The sequence below is a fragment of the Propithecus coquereli genome, unplaced genomic scaffold (genome assembly GCF_000956105.1).
Source record: "Propithecus coquereli isolate 6110/MARCELLA unplaced genomic scaffold, Pcoq_1.0 Scaffold44, whole genome shotgun sequence".
NCBI lineage: Eukaryota > Metazoa > Chordata > Mammalia > Primates > Indriidae > Propithecus > Propithecus coquereli.
The window spans coordinates 11,012,601-11,033,833 of NW_012150174.1; the positions used below are offsets into that span (position 1 = coordinate 11,012,601).

Here is a 21,233-nt window from a genome sequence, read left to right on the forward strand (position 1 = left end):
TACCCAGTAATGGGATTGCTGGATCGAATGGTACTTCTACTTGTATCTCTTTAAGATATCTCCATATTGCTTTCCACAGAGGTTGCACTAGTTTACAGAATTTTTTATGTGAGCAGGAAACGACTTCTGTCATCTTTAAAACACTCTAAAATATGCAGCTGAACCTAATCCCAATTAAGGCAAAACTCAATAAACAATTAGTGAATGATTGAATGACACAGTAAATGAATAGGTCTATAGATGTCTCAGAAAATGTCTGAGAACTGAGATTGGTGATTACTAGAGCACATGGGAATATTACTGAGGTGTATTCATCTATGAAAAAAATTATAGATCTATTATTTGCTAGACACTGAGTTAGGTACTGGGGATACATGATATAATTACATGAAATTAATTAATTGAAATGTAAATTAATGTATGATTATATTCTTTAAAGATCACTGTGGCTGTTGGGTAGAAAATGGCTTGGAAATAGGGAATTAAATAGATACTGAGGTAGTATTGTTGAGAGATGACAGTGGCTTGAATAGGGTGGTACCAACAGAGATGAAGAAAAGAACCTGTGAGATAATACAGGTTGTCCCAAAATAAGGGAGGAACCAAGGATGACACCTAGATTTTTCTCTAACAACTGGTTGGATGGTGGTGCCATTTACTGAGATATGGAAGACTGTAGGAAAATAGATTTCTTTTCTAGGGCAGGGGTGGTGAATCAAGAGTTCTATATTAGATATAAGTTTAAAATGTCTATGTGATATCCACATGGAGATATCAAATAGATAATTGAATATGTGAGTCTGGAACTGGAGAAGCCTGAGCTGGAAATATAAATTCGAGAATCTTGAGTATGTAGATGCCACATAAAGCCATTGGACTGAAGGGATGAATTAGGAGGAAAATACAAATAGAGAAAAGAGGCCCAAACAACATGCCTAGGCAGTACAACATTTAGAAGAAGTCAAGATAAGTTTAGATACAGTAAATACACAATAGTATCACTCTCCTTTTAAATTCTCTAATTTTCCATTGGCAATTTCTAATCATTTCTTTGAATAACACTTTTTTTCTTTAAGGGCTAAAAAATAGTCTTTACTCAAGAATGGATTATGACTGCCCTCTTCTGTGAATCTGTTGATCTCTCAAAGGATTCTGTACAATAATTATTTCTGGCCTACAGTAATTGTGCAAATGAGTTAGCAGCTAGATCATTGCAAAACTGTACTGAGTAGATTTGTAATACAGCAAAATAAAAAACTGTAAAACAGATGGTGTGCCTTAGAAATTTATCTCTTTTCAGCATCACACAACATTCGGGTTTGGCCATTTAATTATTTGTTTTCTAATTAGTACAACTTTATTTCTGGCTTTGGTCATTTTTCTAGAAGTCTCCGTTTTTGAGCCTCTATAACATTTGTCTCTGTGAAGTCTTTGCCAAATGGATAGAGAAGCGACAGATACCGTGTACTGTAGCAGGCTATCCTGAGGAGTTCAGTGCATGGAATTTAGAATACTGGCATTTTACAAACTTCTGAAGTGCAAAAACTCTTTTCCTCTTAACCACTTGGAGTTTTACTTCCTGTAATTCATATCCTTTATTTGAAATAATCTAAAGGAAACATGATAGTTCTCTCAGTGCCTTGCTGCTGACCTAACACATAGTAACATTTTTTTTCAAAGAGCTTTATTGGATAAAATGTCTCTGTAGTTTAGCCTATGTATTGTACATTTTGAAATGTGATAAATATCTGAAAAGTATTCTGAGAAAAATAATGATTATTTCTCTGTATACACTGAAGTGAGTGGAATTTCAGATAAACACATATGTATTGCCATCCTGATTTCAAAAGCCAAAGGTTAGATGTAAGGAAAAACAGCCAAAAATTGACTTTCGTGCAAAGGAAGAATTTGGCAATGACTCCCATGGCCAGGAGTGTGCCTGTTATTCTCTTGTATTCATTTCTTCCTTTTCTCCTCTTTACTGTCAACTGTGGTTCAGGAGATATTATATTTGCTTCTTATTAGATAACTTCAGTGGTCTCTCAGTGTTCCTTCAAGTCCCCTGGTAAGAACTAACATCAAGAATTGACATTTTTAACATGCTTCCCAGGTATTTTTTATGCCCATTTATATTTAAAAACCACTGCAGTAAATTAAGAACATCATTTTTCTTTTGTGGCTTGTCAAAAGTTAGTTCATAGTTTCGAGCTTTGTTTGTATTATTCATACATTAAGTAATTCCTTCAACATGTTCTGTGTGTAGTGTGCCTACCATGTGCCAGGCCCTGTGATAGGTAATAAAATATAGTTAAAGACATTGTCTCTGACACGAGAAACTTACAATCTAACAAGGAAAACAAGCTATGTTTTCCTATGTAAGATACAATGCAAGGAAGAAAATGATAAATGACATTAAAAAATTGCCAAATGACCAGCAGTGTGGAAGCAAGCAAGTGTGAAATCAGAAAGTTTAGTTTGACTGACAGATAAGATGCTTGAAAGAAAAAAGTGGGAAATGAGACTAGAAAAGAAAAGAAAATTACAATACTAAAAAAGAAAAGAAAATTGTGAGTGGACTTAAATCCCAGGTTAGAATTTTAACTTCATTCCATAGGCAGTGAAGAACAACTATATATTCTTTGAAATGAAAGAAATTATTGTTAAAGTTCATCAATCTTGTAATTTTAAATGGGATAACAGTCATTTAAATGTCTATATTGATTTTAGAAAGTATGTTTTGATTTTAATCCATCAGGCACTGTAGAGCTACAAAGATGAATAAACACATTCTCTCCCCTTGAATAATTTACCACAAGTTACAGCCTATACTTTGCTTTATAGTCACACTTTGCAAAGGCACTTGTAATCAAGGTGTGGGATCTAATTTCAGAACAGTCTTTCCTAATGTGTGAACAGGCCCTTGTTCATTAATTATATGTTGTTATTCAGGTTTTGGTCGTTAGCTTTTGACCCTTAGCCTTAACATACACACTCTACATAAGAGGATGGAAATTTTCTGATGCCTGACTGTTGGCTGTTATTTTTTTCCTTCTATATTTTTTCATCTTAAATATGTCAAGACTCTTACCTTTATTTTATTGTATATAGTTGCTCTTAAATCCTGAATTATCTTATGTATATGAATATCTCTTGAGTCCCTGTTTAGTGAAGCTTTTTATAAAAAATTATGTTAGGAAAAATTTCATTAGCCAGGATACTTGGGGATTTATTCAGTATTAAATTATTGATATATACTCAACAATTCAACAAATGTTTATTGAATAATTACCGTGTGCTATGGAGGACACAAGGATCAGCCTGGTGCATTTGGTTTTTTGAAAAGACCAAAAATAGATAAATCTTTGGCAAAATTAATCAAGAAAGAAATAGAGAAGACAAAAATAATATTACATATGGAAGAGGGAATACAGTGACAAATAAGGCAGAGATTAAAGGGTAAAGATTAAAAAGAGAATACTACCAACAACTGTGTACTAATAAATCTGAAAATGTATTCAAAATGAACAAAATTTCTTTTCCTAGAAAATATTTTTCCTAGAAAAATGCAGTTACATGAAACTATCTTAAGAATAAATAGAAAACTTGAATTGTCTTGTAATCATTAAAGAAATCAAAGCAGTAGTTTAAAATCTTCCAAAAGGAAAACACCAGGCCTAGATAATTTCACAGATGAATTATACCAAACATTCATCTTAAACTTTTTTTTTTTCATCTTAAACTTTTAACTCTTCTACCCTTCGAAAGAGGAAATGTTTCCTAATTTATTCTAAGACTATACTCTCTATACTATAGTATAACAAAACCAGGCCAAAACATTACAAGAAAAGAAAGCTATCCATTTCACTTACTAATATAGATAATATTAATAAAGTCATAAACTTTTAGCAAGTTGGATTCACCTATGTGTATAAACAGATAATACGTTATGACCAAGTTGAGTTTTCATGATTTAATTTCAGAAATATTCTATAAATACAAATCCCCAGATTAACACATTATAAGGAAAAAAGCATATGATCACTTCAGAGAAAACATTTGTAATAAGACTCAACATGTATCCATAATTTAATTAGAAATAAAAGGAAACTTCCTTAACCTGATAAATGCTTACAGCAAATATCATTCTGAATAGGAAATGTGAGAAGCATGTCCTTTAAAATAAAGAGTAGTCAAGGAAGTCAGCTTTCAATATTTTTTTCCCCAACATTGTTGATCTTAGTCAATTTAAGACAAGGAAAAGAAATTAAAGATGTGAGAATTGGAAAGCAGAAATAAAACTTATTTATAGTAATCTACAAATGAATTATTGGAATTTATTTATTTACTGAGAAAGGTAGCTGGATTTAAGATTAATATACAAAAGTCAATTCCATCTCTATTCACTAGCAACCAACAACAGAAAATACAATAAAAATGAAGACTTAATGTAAAATAGTAACAAAGATTATAGGCTATCTAGGAATAAATGCAAGATTTGTAAGATCTCTTTGGGGAAAAGTTTTAAAATTTGATTGAGAAACACTGAAGAAGGCTTAAATGTAAAGAAACATATACCATAATCATGGATCAGGAGATGTAATATAAAAATTAAATTGTCCCATATTAATGTATGTTCAATGCAGATCCAATCAAAATTCCGTAAGCTTTCCTGGCCATAAAATTTATGTGGAAGAGTAAAAGGTCAAAAACAGCCAAGACATTTCTGAATGTCTTGATTTACCAGATATTAAGATTTATGAAGCTACATTAATTCGCACAGTATGATAATTGTCAAATAGAATAAAATAGAGGGTACAGAAACATATCCATGTATATCTGGAACTTTTATGACAGTGGTCATATGGAATATCAGTGGGAAAAGGAGGCACTACTCAATAAAGGGAGCTGAAATAAATGGTTATCCATATGGAAAAAGCGAAATTGAATTTCTATTTTACACCATAGACAAAAATCAATTCCAATGGAATCAAGAGCTTATATTTAAAACCAAATTTTGAAACATTTAGTGAAAAATAGAAGTGAATATCTTTTGCGTCTTAGGGTGTGTAGGAAAGGATTTCATAAATAAGATACCAAAGGCACTAAATAAAGAAAATGATGGACTAACTTGACTATATTAATCTTAAGAACTTCCGTTTATAACACACCACCTTAGGGGAAGTTGATAGGTTATAAACTGGGAGAAGTCTTTTGTAAGGTGAATTACCAACAAAGGATTAATATCAAGAAATTTAGGTAACTCTTACAAAGCAATACAAAGAAGATGAACACAAACAACCTAGTACAAAATAGGCAAAGACAGAACCAGATATTTCACACATTTGGCTAATGAATATGTGTCAAGATGTTTAATCTCAGTAGTAATCAGGCAAATACAAATGAAGACTTCAATGAAAGAAACCCTCCCGCCAAAAAAAGACTGACAATATCAGGTATTAGAAAAGATGTGAATAAAAAGTATCTCTTAATCATTGCTGGTGAGAATATTAATTGGTACAACTATTTTGGGAAAAGGGCCTGGGATTATCTTGTAATGTTAACCATTCTCATACTCTACAGCCAAGGAATTTCACTCCTAAGAATATACACAAGAGGAATTCTTACACATATATACCAGAAGACAGATACAATGTTTGTAGGAGTATATAAGAAGAACAAAAAGCCAGGATCAACCTAAATGCCCTTTGATTGGAGAATGAATAAATTGTGATATAATCTAACAACAGAATATTATACAGCAATGAAAATGATTGTGTATATCTACAAAGTCATGAAATGTTATTTTAAATTTAATTATAGTTTTATGAAAATAAAATTTATTTACTGTTAAATATAGAGCTTTTAAGTATATAGACTGATGGCTTTTTATATTTGTATACATTTGTGTAACCACCACCAAGAACAACATACAAAACATTTCTATCCCCCTAGAAAGTTACTTTGTTCCCTTTTCTTGTCAGTAACTCTCCTTACCCTCCTCCCAAAGGTAACTACTATTGATCTCTTTCACCATAGATCAGTTTTACCTATTGATGTACTTTATATAAATGGAATCTACAATATATACTTTTTGTGGCTTCTTTCACTTAATATTATGTCTCTGAGATTCAGTTGTTGTTTGAAGGGTAGTTTTTAAATGTTACATATTATTTCAGTGTATGAATATAGCACAATTCATTTATCAGTTCTCCCTGTTAGACATATGGATGTTTCTAGAATTTTATTAATACTAGTATAAATAAAGTTGTTATGAACATTCTTGTACACATCTGTTTTTGGACATATGCACTCATTTCCCTTGGGTGTATATCTAGGAGTGAAATTGCTGGATGACACGGTAGGCCCCTAAACTTTATTAGAAATTGCCAAAGAGTTTTTCAACGTGGTTGTACCATTCACTGGCAATGTGTGACAGTTCTGGTTTTGCTCTCCATCCTGTCCAATGCTCGTTACTGTCAGTATATTTTAAATTTAGATACTCTGGTAGATACGTGATGGTGTCTCATTGTGGTTTTAATTTGTTTCCTAAGTGACAAATGAAGTTGGTTAACCAGTAAGTTGGTTGCTTATTGGCATTTTGAGTATATTTTGTGAAATGCCTATTTCAAGTCTTTTCTCCATTTTTCCGTTTGGTTTTATATCTTTTTCCTACTGATTTGTAGAAGTTCTTTGTGTATTCTGGATCTGAGCCTTTTGCTGTTTGTGTGTGTATATATATGTATGTGTCATATAAAAATGCCATTAACAGATAAACATATAAATATAGATGCAAATACATATATGTACATATATATGCATATACATTTTTTCCAGTCTATTACTTGTCTTTTCAGTTTCTTTTTCTTTTTTTTTTTGAGACAGAATCTCACTCTGTTGCCCGGGCTAGAGTGCCGTGGTGTCAGCCTAGTTCTCAGTAACCTCAAACTCCTGGGCTCAAGCAATCCTTCTGCCTCAGCCTCCCAGATAGCTGGAACTACAGGCATGCGCCACCATGCCTGGCTAATTTTTTCTATATATTTGTTTAGTTGTCCAGCTAATTTCTTTCTATTTTTAGTAGAGATGGGATCTCGCTCTTGCTCAGGCTGGTCTTGAACTCCTGACCTTTAGCGATCCTCCCGCCTCGGCCTCCCAGAGTGCCACGATTACAGGCGTGAGCCACCGCGCCCAGCCTCCAGTTTCTTAATGGTGTCTTTTGATGAACACTTTTTAACTTTGATAAAATTCAATTTATTATTTTTTCTTTTATACTTGATGCTTTTTGTGTTCTACTCAGTAATTTTTTTTTTTTTTTTTTTTTTTTGCTTACCCCAGGGTAAGGAAGAAACCACCTTTGTTTCCCACTAAAAGCTTTTATATATTTATCCCTCATATTTAGGTCTTTATTGCATCATGAATTAATTTTTTATGTATGGTATAATCTAGGAGTTGAGATTCATTTTTTTCCCTCAGGAATATCCAGTGGTCTCAGCAATGTAATTTTGAATGAAAAAAAAGAGTAAGTCCCAAGGCATGATACCTTTTTTATCAAGTTAAAATGACTGAAACAAAAAATAATTTTTTGAATATACATAGATATGATGAAAAAATATAAAAGGGAAAGCAAAGGAATAATAATCACAAGATTCTGGATAATAGTCTCCTCAGGTGGTAGAAAGCAGGAAGACAGTATGGAGGAAAACCACGTGGATGCAAGTTATTGTCTGTTTTCTAGTTTTCTTGTTGCATAGTTATTTTACAGATGTTATATGATAAATAGGTGAATGAATAAATAAAAAACAAAACTTTGCATGGGTCGATAAGAATATGTCATGAGGGGGCAAGGATAATAATAATTCAATCCTGTGCACCTGAGGTCCAGTGAAATATATCTAAAATTGTTTGATGAAATAAATAATCAAAAATTATTTTCAATGCTGTATCAACTAAAAATTTAATTAAGTCTTCCTTCAGTTTTGTTGGAAGCAAAGAAATAAAGCATCTCACTTCCAAAAGGATTTTCTGCCAAATCACTAGGTTCATTTGCTTTCTGAGAACCAACACGAGAATTTTGAATTGTCCTTTTGGTGCTCCAGAGATTTTTTTTTTTAAAACATTTTAAGTAAGATTCAAGATGGATGAAAGCTATGCCTGTTTTTTGTGAAGTGGAAGAAGCTGACTTAAGAAAAAGAACATGGAAAGGACTACTGCAAATCCTTGCTTAAGGAGGTGAGGGAAATTGAGGGCCTTAAAATTAATTCCCTGCAAACTATCTCTGCCCATACATCCCTTGGAAATTCTTCATGTACGGCCAGGTATACGCATACCCCGGTGTGAAGAATGTTGGATTGGAATATATTGAGTTACTGAGTTGGAAAGCTCCACTCTAATTGTAACTAGAAATTCTTGGCAGGCAGTTGGAAATGTACTTCTTGAACAAGGGTAAATTATTTAATTTCTCAAGCTGTTTCCTCCTGAAGAATAGGAATATCAATATTAGCCTTATCTACTCACATAGCTCCTATACTTGTGAAAAAAAGTCATTGAGATGACTTTGTCAGGAAAAACTTGAAAGTGGTACACAGTCGCTTACTTTACTGGTTGCTGTTGTCTTGATATCCTGCTGCCTTGGACTCATGAGACCCATCAGGATATGCTTGGTGATTTTCTTGGGTGCTTTCTGTCCTTTGTGGGTATCTCAGACTTACGTTACTTATGTTATATCTTTTCCTGCTATAATTTACATTAATTATTAGTCATATAAAGGTAATAGTTGAGATTACCCATGGTAAATGAGTAAAGAAAACAGGAAAAATAACTTTCTTGCTCCCCTCATTCCCTTATTCTCTCTCACTAAAGATAATCGTTGTTAAGTCTCTTATGTATCCTTTCAAAAACATTCTATACATTTTTAGTACATACTTTACACAAATGGGTTCATATTATACAACTCTTATTTTTCACCTAATACAAGAGCCGTCTGGAAAGTATCCATCCGTGGATACAGTGAATACATGGATACAATGGCTGGATACTTTCCAGATAGCCTTCGTATATACTAGAAAGATTTTCTCATATTTTTTAAAAAGCCAACAACATTGTATCCCAAACTACAGATACACTATTATTTTAGAAATAGTCCTCTGTAAATATGGAACATTTAACTTCTTTCAGATCTTTCCTATTATAATCAGTGGTACAACAAATATAAATATATCTTTGCATACTATGTCAGCATATCTGTAGCATAAATTCTGAACAGTGGAGTTGCTGGTCAGAGAGAATATGCATTATGCATTTTGATAGGTTATTGCTAATTTATCCTCTCGTAGAAAGCAAGTAAATGAGAGTGCTTCTTTCCCCACACCCTTACCAGCACAGGGTATTAGCAAACCTAAATTTACATCCATCTATTAGGTGAAAATTGGCACCTTATTGCTTTGATTTGGATTTTGTTACTTTTTAAAGTTGACTATCCTTTTATATGTTTTTAAATTGTTACATTTATTCTATTGAAAAAAATTTATTCCTAGGAACATTATAAAATGAAGTGTTCTAGCTATTTTCAAAAATACAATATGATGACTACAAGCTAAAGATCTAGAATGTTTCCTTTAGCTTTGGCGATTTTGTATCATACTGTCTTACCCCAGCTTGTATGTGTCATGTCATGTCGCTCATTCATTCATTAAAAATGTACTTATTTTTATAGAACATTGATAGGCACTGCCCTTAAAAAGGTAAATATTTTTAGATGAAGAAGTATGATTGGGGCACCGTTTGTAGGGTCTGTCTACTAAGGCATTAAACTCAAATCTTGGTATGTGACCAATGATTCTCCTCCATAAGTGTTTTTTTTTTTTTCAACTTTTTCAAAATCAAATTAATAGTCCCGACTGTCTGTTGGTTAAACAAGTGGAAATTTATTAACCAAAAGGCTGGGTCTCTACCTGTGATAGCCTCAGATTATCAGACTATTACTGCTGCCTTCTTGCCGTTTGCTGCTTCATAGTTGATGAGTGTCTGACTCTCTGGATGCAGCCAGTGAAGGGAGTTAAAGAGGTTAGTGTTCTGATGGTGAGGTGACATAAATCTAGTGTCTTCCCTAACCATTCTACCCTATTTTTGGTTTGTTGGTTCATTCATTTATAATTTCTGTTGAACTAGAAGGCTCATGACATGTAGCCATAGGCCACTTATTTATTGGTTAGTCCAAGTATCTGATGTAATTTCTCTTTCAACTGCTAGCAAGCAAGAAGGGGGTGGTATAGTAAATTATTTTTTTTTTTTTTTTGAGACAGAGTCTCACTGTGTTGCCCGGGCTAGAGTGCCGTGGCGTCAGCCTAGCTCACAGCAACCTCAAACTCCTGGGCTCAAGCGATCCTCCTGCCTCAGCCTCCCGAGTAGCTGGGACTACAGGCATGCGCCACCATGCCCGGCTAATTTTTTCTATATATTTTTAGTTGTCTGATTAATTTCTTTCTATTTTTAGTAGAGACGGGGTCTCGCTCTTGCTCAGGCTGGTTTCGAACTCCTGAGCTCAAACAATCCGCCCGCCTCGGCCTCCCAGAGAGCTAGGATTACAGGCGTGAGCCACCGCGCCCGGCTGGTATAGTAAGTTATTGGATGGACTTGTTTTAGACAATAGGGAAAGCCTGGAATCTATACCACTGAGTCCAGGCTTGATATCACAAGTAAATATAGGAGGCAAAGAATTAAAGATTTCTAAGTAATAGATGTTTTTGTAGGAATAATACTTGTATTGTAGATCCTTTGCTCTTCTCCAGTCTGTATGGAATGAGAAATAAGGTCATGTCTTTGAGTCCACTCTACTTTACACACCTAAAGTGTCAATTGCCAAGCTCTTGGTTGTATGTATATGTGAAAGGCATTTGAAAGATTGCTACAGATGCAGATTCAAGACAATGTAGGCAAGCTTTGCTTTTCATGGTAGCACAGGATGGTAAAAATGACACTGCAGGCTGAAATTGTGAACAATTATCTTAATAAACAATGAGAAAAATTATGATTGTTCTATGTTAAAATTTTTTGTCAAAACATTGAAAACTTTCTGTTATAGATATATAGGGAAGTGAAACAAAAGTAAAACTAATGTTCGTTTAGTACTCTGTAATTTAGAATATTAGAAATACTAAAGATTAAACTATCTTTTGTGGGAAAATACTTATCAAGATCAGTTTAAATAGTGCTTGCCTTCTTTTTGTCATAGAACTTATAATTACAGAGGAAGCATCTTTTTTATGTCTTGGCAAATACTCTTGAATGGTGGTAGTGTCCACATTCCCACAGCTGTTTCTTCTGTTACTCCATTTAAATTTAATTTGGATTTCACTGCCAGCATTATCGCTTTTCTTTTCTTTGCTTCAGTTTCATTTTTGTTGGCTAATTCTCTGAAAAACAAGGAGGCAACACAACTGTACACTTAGCTGTCTGTGTATAAACTGAATAGCAAATGCCAAGTGTCCAGTCACCACCAGCCTTTTAAAGAAGTGACGTAATCAGTCACTGATCATAATGTGCATCTGTTTTATTTGTGGACTAAAGAGCTTGCAATGAAGTTTGACCTTTATGCAATTACAGTTAATGTGCCACAGTGACTGAAATTTGAACTCTGCTATTGGGGTACTGATGCTATTTAACTAAATCATGATAACTGGAATTCTTGCATATCAGGACTGTGCAAAGAAAGCAAGGACTGCCTAAATAAATGGCCTATTGCATCATACTGATTGCATATGAGTTCTGTAGTAATTATAATTTTGTTGCACATGATGGTTGTACATTGAGCTCACTCTTTTTAAGGTTTCTTGGAGGTAACTTACGGAACATAAATGTTTATTTTGCTGTCTGTATCAGCATAGGCCAAATTATGCCTTGGTAACAAATGACTCCCAAATCTTAGTACTCTTAGTAACTTCTGTTGAACATTGGCTGGGAGGAGGGGATCAAGGCTTTGTTTCACTTTGCCCTCACTCAGGGACCCAGGCTGAGGGAGGCTCCATCTCTGTGCTTCTGTAGTTACCAAAGCAGGAATTGGGAACATGATGAATTCTATACTATGTCTTGAGGTTTCCACCCAGAAATGATATATACCATTTCCAATCACATTTTACTGGCCAAAGTAAGTCACATGATCATGTCCCAAAGTGGCAGAGAGTGAAATTCTGACATGTGCCTAGAAGGAAGAAATGTTGATGAGCAACATTAGTGACTACTACAGTATTCAAAGAGTTAACCTGGGGAGAGTTTATTAGGGAAGGGCAACCAAGGACTGGAATTACAGACATAGATATGTCAGATGGTCACTCTCTGAGAGTGGAAGAAGCATATTGAAGCAAAATTGTGTGTACTTTCATTCTAGGAGCTTGGACACTGTGATTTTATGAAAATTAGGGTAAAAGGTCAAGATGAGGCCAAGTACTTGTAAGAGAGGATAGATGGATCATAGAAACCAGGCAGAGCCCTGGAGATCAGAACTCACTCTAATGAGAACTCAGAGACTCTATCTACCATTCTTAGATGACTTCAACTCTTTTATGGTTAAAGTCTCTGAGCCTCCATCTGTGTTTCACCTGGGTTTAAGTTGACTACATCTTTGGGAGTTCTGGGATACCTGACAGAGATCAATCTTAAATTGAGCCCTGAAGGAAATGTAGGCTGTAGGTTGGCAGAGAGGAATGGCAAGGACATTCTAGGAATAAGTGGGTAAAGTATGAATGAGTGAAACCAGTATAAGTAATAGGATGCTATGAAAGTGGTAAGAGTATTGACCTTCTTAAAACAGGGTGACATAAAAGAACCACAGGGCATTAATTGCATAATGATCCTCATTTTTACTTATTACAATTCCATCCTTAATGTTTGCCTGTATATTTAACCATGAATATATTAAACTCACCAAATCCTCAACAATTTATTCAGATAGCTACCCTAAAAGTGCCCTGTCTCATAGTTTTCTGTGTGATACTTAACACTTGAATACATCCACATACCAGATTAATTAGAAATCACTCCATAGCTGTGCTCACACCTGAACTTCTCATGTTCATCTAAATGTGATCCAAGCTTCTTGTCCAAATTTTCTGTAACAATCTTGAATTTGGAGCAAAAATATTAAGACATACCTAGTCAAGGCAGGAGCCATTTGAGCCTGCATTCATGTATTTTTCAGCACATTAAATGGGGTATTATATTTGGGAAAATATAGTTAATATGCGGTATATTTTGGTATAGTATTGCCATATCTAGGGTAAGAAAAGTACACTGAGTCAGTTATAATCAACCACATTATATCTAAATTTTCCAGACATATTAGGGCTTTCCAATCAAATATCTATATTCTCAGACAAAGCACTTAACTAATCAACTGAATACAGATTTTTTACCTAAACATTTTGATGTTGTATAGCCTTACCTAAGGGTTGGACCCATTAGCAACTTCTTTCATTCTTTCAGCCTCTCCCTGTCAGTTTTCTAGGAACAACACCATGAGGGGTCTTTGGGTTCCAGGAAATTGATCTATGGAGTGTTCTTTGCACAAGCATACTGCATTGTTCTTAAAAGCTTGAGGATTTCCCCCTCTAAACTTTGACATATTGTAAGTCAGTGGTCCCCAACCTTTTTGGCACCAGGGACTGGTTTCAAGGAAGACAATTTTTCCACAGGATGTGGGGAGGGGATGGTTTCGGGATGATTCAAGCACATTACATTTATTGTGCAGTCAAACCTCTCTGCTAATGACAATCTGTATTTGCAGCCTCTCCCCAGTGCTAGCATCACTATCTCAGCTCCACCTCCAGTCATCAGGCATTAGATTCTCATAAGGAGTGCGCAGCCTAGATCCCTTGTATGCACAGTTTACAGGAGGGTTCGCCCTCCCATGAGAATCTAATGCATTGCTGAACTGACAGGAGATGGAGCTTATGCAGTGATGTGAGTGATGGGGAGCAGCAGTAAATACAGATGAAGTTTGCCTGCTCACCTGCCGCTCACCTCCTGCTGTACAGCCTGGTCCTTAACAGGCCATGGGCTGGTAGCAGTCTGTGGCCCGGAGGTTCAGGACCACAGTTGAAAGTGATATTATGTAAGAGGTGTGAGCCATGTCAGTACAGGGAGTGTGCTCCAACGGGCATCAGAAATTTAGCTATTTATTCAGCATTGTAATTTTTCCGTGTGACTATTACTGAATTTGGGAGAATATATTACTAAAAGATGTAGTAATGTTTTCAATTATCTAAGCTCTTTATAACATCAAAAATTCATTGTTAATATAGGGCAATACACTTTCTTCAGTGAGACCAACCAATGTATTAGAAATGATGAAAGAATGGAAAAATAACCCAGAAAGTGATGAGGAAAATACAACAGATGAGAATAATCAGTCCATTCAAGCAAAGCTGAAAAGTTACCAACCTTGGGGAAATGTTCGTGATGTCATTAGCACTTACCAGGAAGAGGAGGAAAAACAGGTAAGAAGAAGCAGCCAAATAAGTAGGAAGAAAAATTGTTTCATTTCTCCAAAATGTAAAATACCCTCACAACACTTGGGATATTTTTTGCAACTCTGTTTTGTTGTTAGTTTGTAACAAAGGGCCTGCATTATACAGCAAGTGAAGTTCTTTCTGCCTTATAGGCTATCACGATTTAACAATGTGGCCTACATGTTTATTTTAAGATCAGTGATTATGTAGAGCAGGGGTCTACACAATTTTTCTGTAAGAGAACAAATACTAAATATTTTAGGCTTTGTGGGCCATAATAGTCTCTGTCACAACTACTCAACTCTGATGTTATAGCATGAAAACAGCCATAGACAATAAATGAATGAGTATGGCCATGTTCCAACTAAACTTTTTTTTTTTTTTTTTTAACAAAAACCGATGGTATGACAGATGTGGCTCATGGGTCAAATTAATAATTTTTGTACTTTACCAGATTACAGAATTTGGAATGGGTCTATGTATTACTTAGAAAATAATTGTTACATTATCCAGTTATTTGTGCCTAATTTTATGATAACTAAAAATTTTCATGTGGGTTTATCATTTTACCTTATTAGTTCTTAATACAGGTTTTTTTTAATGAATAGAATTCAGTAATATTTTGATTAATTCTAGATTGTGGTATATTAACTGGATATCCTGACAATGTTTACCCTCCCCCAACCCCCACTTTCTTTTTTGTTTCTGTGTTTGTGGAAATTTTTTCTGTGTGTTTATTCTCCTTCTTGTCTTGAAGTTTAATGAACATATTTTAGCTCTTGTTTAATAATTGAGCATCCTGCCAAGGACTGTTCACCTCATGGCAGCCCTGACTTCTTGTGAGGAGTTGCTGCTTTTTGCTTCTCTGGTGGTTCGAGATAGGCAGAGCGCAGAGAGGGACTGCCAGGGCGGACCCTGCACCAGACCCAGGGAGGTGCAGCGTTGCCGGCCCTCACCCTCCATACTGCAGAAAGGGACCTGATGGAGCGATCTGTTGGTTAATTTTGATTTACTAGTTGGGAACTTCTTTGTTACTTGACAGCAGATGCCTACATAATAAGCTTAACATAATGATTCAGATATTTTAAAAGAATCATAATGTAAACATAAGATTATTGAATTCCCTCCTTTTTCTCCAGTCTGTTAACAACTCCTGCAACTCATGCTTAGCAGCTGTGTGTATTTTATGTTCTCCTTAAAAGTAATACCCTAAAACTCCGTGTTTGCATTTCTTATTGAACATAGTTTAAAGATTTTTCTGTTGGCTAACTTGGCACTTTATACACACATATACACACACATACACATGTGCACACACACATATTCATACACATACATTATACATACATACATACACATATGCATTAACACATGTATACAAATACTTATACACACATGCACGTACATGCTTTTTCTATAGTCTTGGATTATATCTATGTTTGTCACTGAATCTGACATAAAATATCCTTGTGAACTAAATGTCTTCGATCTCCTTTTCCATTGCTCTGTCACAGCTTTCCCCCTCCCCCTCAGTCCCCCCCTGCAAGTCACAAGTACTGAGACTTACTATGCTATTCTCAGCTGCTTCCAACTAGGGCACAGAAGAATTGGAATTTGAGTTGTTTACGGATGCTAGAACTATAACCAGTTGGTTGAAATTTTAAGAATATATTAATAGAAATTTTAAGACTATAGATTGCAAATTTAAGAATATAGAATTTTAAGAGTGTAGTTTTCTTCAGCAGGAAGAAATTTTCCATAATTCCAGAGTTTACCAACAATGGAAAAGGCTGGGCTGTGGATAATAAACCCTCCCGCTCCCAATCATAGGAAGTATTCAAGCAGACTCTGGAAAGCTACTTGTTATAAATGCCATAGCAGGAATTCTTGCAAGATGGGTAGGAGCTTGCCCTCAGTGTCCTCTATGGAACTTTCCCATGCTTAGGTTTGGGCTGTGATATCTTTGGAGGAATACTGTACCTTGTTTGGGAATTTTTCTGAAAAGTACTGTCCCTTAAAAGAAATAGACTTATCATGCATTAACATATTAAGTTTTTCATGAATTTTTATGAATAAATATGTTATTTTGTTAATTATATTGAAGTTAAGTTTATGTTAAGAAATCACTTCTGTTCTTTCCAATCTTTGTTAATAATATGTAGAGTATAAAAATACTGAAGTGATAACTGAAAATAGGATTGGCTATGTGCTCTTGAGTCACTCTTAAAAGTGAAATTTTAATGTTATTAAAAATATCCTATGAATATTGAAATATTTTCCATAGGGATAGTTTTGCTTATTAAAATTAGATTATATGGACAATTTCATGTGATAATATAAATAATTGATACCACCTAAACTAAGAACATATGTGAGATTCTTTTTCCATTAAATATTTGAAATTTGGCTTTAACTTAAGTGGAAATCTCCCAGCAGTTCCTGCTTTCCATTGCATCATTGTTCTCTTTTCTGGAGAATCTCATAAATCCTTTTAGAGTTCCTGATTTTGTGTTCCTCACAAGCTAGGTTAATCACACCTTTTACATAAGTGGCAGAGCTCTTGGAAAACTAGCAGAGAGAGTTAAGTGTGGGTTTGTTGAAAACAACAACAAAAACACTTGAACCAGGCACCTTCCTCTTTCCCTAAGTAACAGTCCCTTAGTTCTAAATGCCTCAGACATTATGGAAAAATACAGTCTGCATCTCCTTATTGTTCATATTTGGACTAAGGTATCACACTACACTTTTTTCAAATTATTTTCCAATAGTTGGCACTTGACAATGTCCTTTTTTTCATTTACACCTTTTTTAGGTAATTCTGTCTTCAAATGTTTTTGAAGACAGAAATATTCTCTCATGTATATCTTGTTTCTTACAGCCAAGGACATCTAGATGACGTTTTGTGTTGTTAGTAACCCTCTCAATTCCCTAAGACAAAGTCTTCGTCTGCTTTATCAGGTAGACCTGACTTTCACTTACACAACAGCATTTGCCGATCTTCAGATGAAACACTTGGCAAACCATGACTTTTAACATTAGGTCCTTAGTGATTCCTGACAAATGTTACCCTCCTTTCATTAGTCATAAGCTCAGAAAACAGTTGGAGAGAAATGAACGTCTGTAATTAAATTGTACATCCCCATAACCATGGAGGGAGGAGCTAGAATCTCTGGATGAGATAGAAGTATGTTTGCATTACAGAATTCTTGCTTCATAATGCCGAAACCTAGTTGTTAAATTGTTTATTGAACACAGTCTTGAATGAACTTGCTTAATGAAAATGGAAGACTTTTGTGATTATTTTCTTTTGTCATCATTTTTTGTTGACTGAAAACATGGCCATTATGGTATCGTAGGAAATAGTACATGTAGCAGTTACTTTATCTAGGCTGAAAGTAGAAAGACAAAGTGGCTTAGAAACTTCGAAAAGTTATTTTAATAAGGGATATGTGTTCACATAGCATTTCTTTGAAGACAAGAAATATTTAAATTTAAATAACATTAAAATTAAACACTTGAACTATGATATGTTGATAATGTTTCTGTTAATATGAGGAAAAACTTAAGTTTTCTAGGTATTTTAGTTGAGTAGGATACAAATTTTCTTTTCCTGAGAAATTACATTTTAGCTCTTTACATCCACAAGAATCAGCTATAACATGATAATGTGATGGTACTTCCACAATTTTGACACATTTTCGTATACCAATGTTCATATGTGCCCAAGCACAGCACTTAAAATATCATAGTGGTTAAAAGTATAAGCTCCCGATCTAGGCCACTGGGATTCAAATCCTGGATTCACCACTTACAAGCTTAATGACTTGGGCAAGTCTCTAGGTCTCCATTTTCTCATCTGTGAAACAGGAATAATAATGTCATCAACTAAAGGCCAAATGAAATCATGCATGTAATAAACATTCTCGGCATGTGGTAAGTACTCATTAGTATTATTAGCTATTATTACTTTCATTATTATATTACTAAAGAATTTGTGTAGAATATTACTAAAATTAAATGTATTTTACTGGCTGAATCAAGGCTCCTTTGGGTATAGGTCTGGGAATAAACTGATACACACCATTTTCGAACTTGATAATGTGATGCTTCTACCTTCCTTTGCCCTCTGAGTTTGGTGAGGTTTCTAGGGTCCCCAGGATACTGTGGTAGACTGGATTATTGTTCCTAAGTCTTTAATCCCTCCCTGTAAGGGATTTGTACATTCACAACTTTTGTCATGCGACTTTGTGGTTCTCCCTACTAGAACAGATGAAGGCTATTTTCTCACCCCACAAATGTTGGTCTTGGTCTTATCTATGTGACTTGCTTTGGCTGATGAAATGTTAATGGATATGATGTAAGCAGAGACCTTAAATGTTTTTGCATTATTTAGCTTGCTCTATATATTTCTGCCACCTGCTGTGAGAAGAACATGACTGCAGAGAGCCACAGGTCCCAGGATTATGATTTGTATAACAGACCTGAACTCAATCTAAAGCCTGAAGTCTAGCCTAGCACAGCCAAGCCCTGCAGCCAATTGAGAAAAATAAATATTTGTTGTTATAAGATACTGAGATTTTTGTAGTTTGTTGTGTAACTTGCAGAAAAGAGCTAACATAGCAGGCCTAAACTACTATCCTTCAAAAGTCCTATTTGCAAGGTTGGCCCTTGGCTGGCATCTGGGAACTTCGATTTTGAGATAGTTGTTACCGTTAACTGATAAGAATAGCTCATTATGTCTAAACTATTTGTGTAAACAATATGGTTTATGCCACATACCTACTTTCCTTCTGGGATTCTGGGATTTTGGAAAGAGCAAGGCAAAGGCAGCCTACATGACTAGTCCCCAATAAAAACCCTGGCTTCCAAGTCTCTAACGAGCTTCTATCGCTGGCAACATTTCACACATGTGGTCACAACTCATTGCAGGGGAAATTAAGTGCATCCCGTGTGACTCCACTGAGGACACTTGAAGTTTGTTTGTGGTTCCCTTGGACTTAGCCCTAAGTGCTTTTCCTTTTGCTGGTTGTACTTTGCATCCTTTCACTGTAATAAATCCTTGCCATGAATATGACTACATGTTGAGTCCTGTGAGTCCTAGTGAATCATCAAACCTGGGGGCGATCTTGGGGACCTCTGAAACACAGTTGAAATACTATTGCAATAGCTGACTCATACAGGTGCAAATAAGTAATTGTGCTACCATGAATCTTGACCTGTTGTTATTTGATGTAGTGTTCACAATATGAGTTGCTGGATTCATAGGCTCCCATAAACAAGGCTTTTGTTCTAAAGAGACCTTTTGTCCCTGCTTTTACTTCCACGCAAGAGCTTTCTGTATAAGTTAGATTTCAGCACAGGCTTAGCCAGACTCCCAGAGTTGAGGGGATACATTAGCGAGTCCTTTAAATCATTTCCCTGACCTCTCAAGTGTGGCTTTTGCCTAGCTCCCCTTAGGGCTGACAGCTGTTTGGCTATGCTGCGCGTGTTCTTTATGGAAAACCAATGTATTGGGTTGGGTTATAACAAATATTGCTTTAATTCCGAATGGATTAATTTGGGTCCATTCATCTCTTACCCTACCTTTATACTGTAATCATTACATGTATTATTAATATATCTACATAATTACAAACCCCATAAAACAATGTCATGAATTTTGCTTTAGGTAAGGGGGAAATTGTCTTTTATATTCATTGAGATATTTACCATTTGATACTCTCTTTTTTTACATCAATTTTTCTGATGAGGAATCAGTGGTAATTTAAAATGTTCTTAGATGTATTGTGTCGATTTTTTCTGGATACTTTCAAAACCTCTTTATCTTTGATTTTCAGCAGCTTGACAGTGATATTGCGAGGCGTGTTCTTCTTTACATTTATCCTGCTTGGGGCTTGCTGAGCTTCATGAATCTGTAAATTTGTATCCTTAGCTGTGTTTGGGAAATTTTGTCATTATTTATTTTTTCCTTATTTTTTTCTGAGACTCCAATTACTCATATGTTAGCCAGTTTGATGTTGTTCTATAGGTTCCTGAGGCTCTGTTTATTTTTAATCTTTTTTTCCTATCTGTTCTTTACATTGGATACTTTCTATGGATCTCCCTCCAGGCTCACTGGCTCTTATTAATGACTTAATGCCAAAAAATTGGAAAATATATATGAAATGGTCAAATTCCTTGAAAAACAAAACAGATAAACAAAAGTAGAAAATCTGAATAGTTCTATATTTATTTTTAAAATCAAATATATAATAAAGAACTTTTCTATAAAGAAAGCTTCACTCTCAAGTGATTTCACTGGTTAATTCTTCCAACGATTTAAAGAAAAAATAAGGAAAAACATATACAAACTTTTTATTTGTTTTTATTTCAGTATATTATGAGGGTACAAGCATTTTGGTTACATTTTATGTCTTTGCCTCACCCAAGCGAAGATTAGAGGCATGCCCTTCCCCTCTACAATGCTCACCGCGTCCCTTAGTTGTGAGTTTACCGCCTCCAACCCCGATTTCCCAACTCATTTATAAGGCAAGGATAACATTAATGCCAAAACATGACAGGGATGTTACAAGAAAAGAAAATTATTAGCCAATATGTCTCATAAATATAGACATAAAAATTCCAAACTTGATATTAGTGAACCAAATCCAGAAATATATATAAAAATAATATATTCCAGGTGTATAGTATATTCCAAGAATGCCAGTTTGGATTAACATTCAAAAATCAACCAGT

The 21,233-nt window shown here is 34.9% G+C and overlaps 1 protein-coding gene across 1 annotated transcript in view; it reads left to right on the top strand.

Annotated features, from left to right (window-relative positions):
* Window positions 1-21,233, top strand: part of STK33 (serine/threonine kinase 33) — a 70,679-nt gene that overhangs the window by 37,285 nt on the left and 12,161 nt on the right. Inside the window, exon 10 of the mRNA XM_012654187.1 lies at window positions 14,292-14,486. Within this exon, the coding sequence (XP_012509641.1) occupies window positions 14,292-14,486 (195 nt within the window). The remainder of the gene's footprint in view (window positions 1-14,291; window positions 14,487-21,233) is intronic.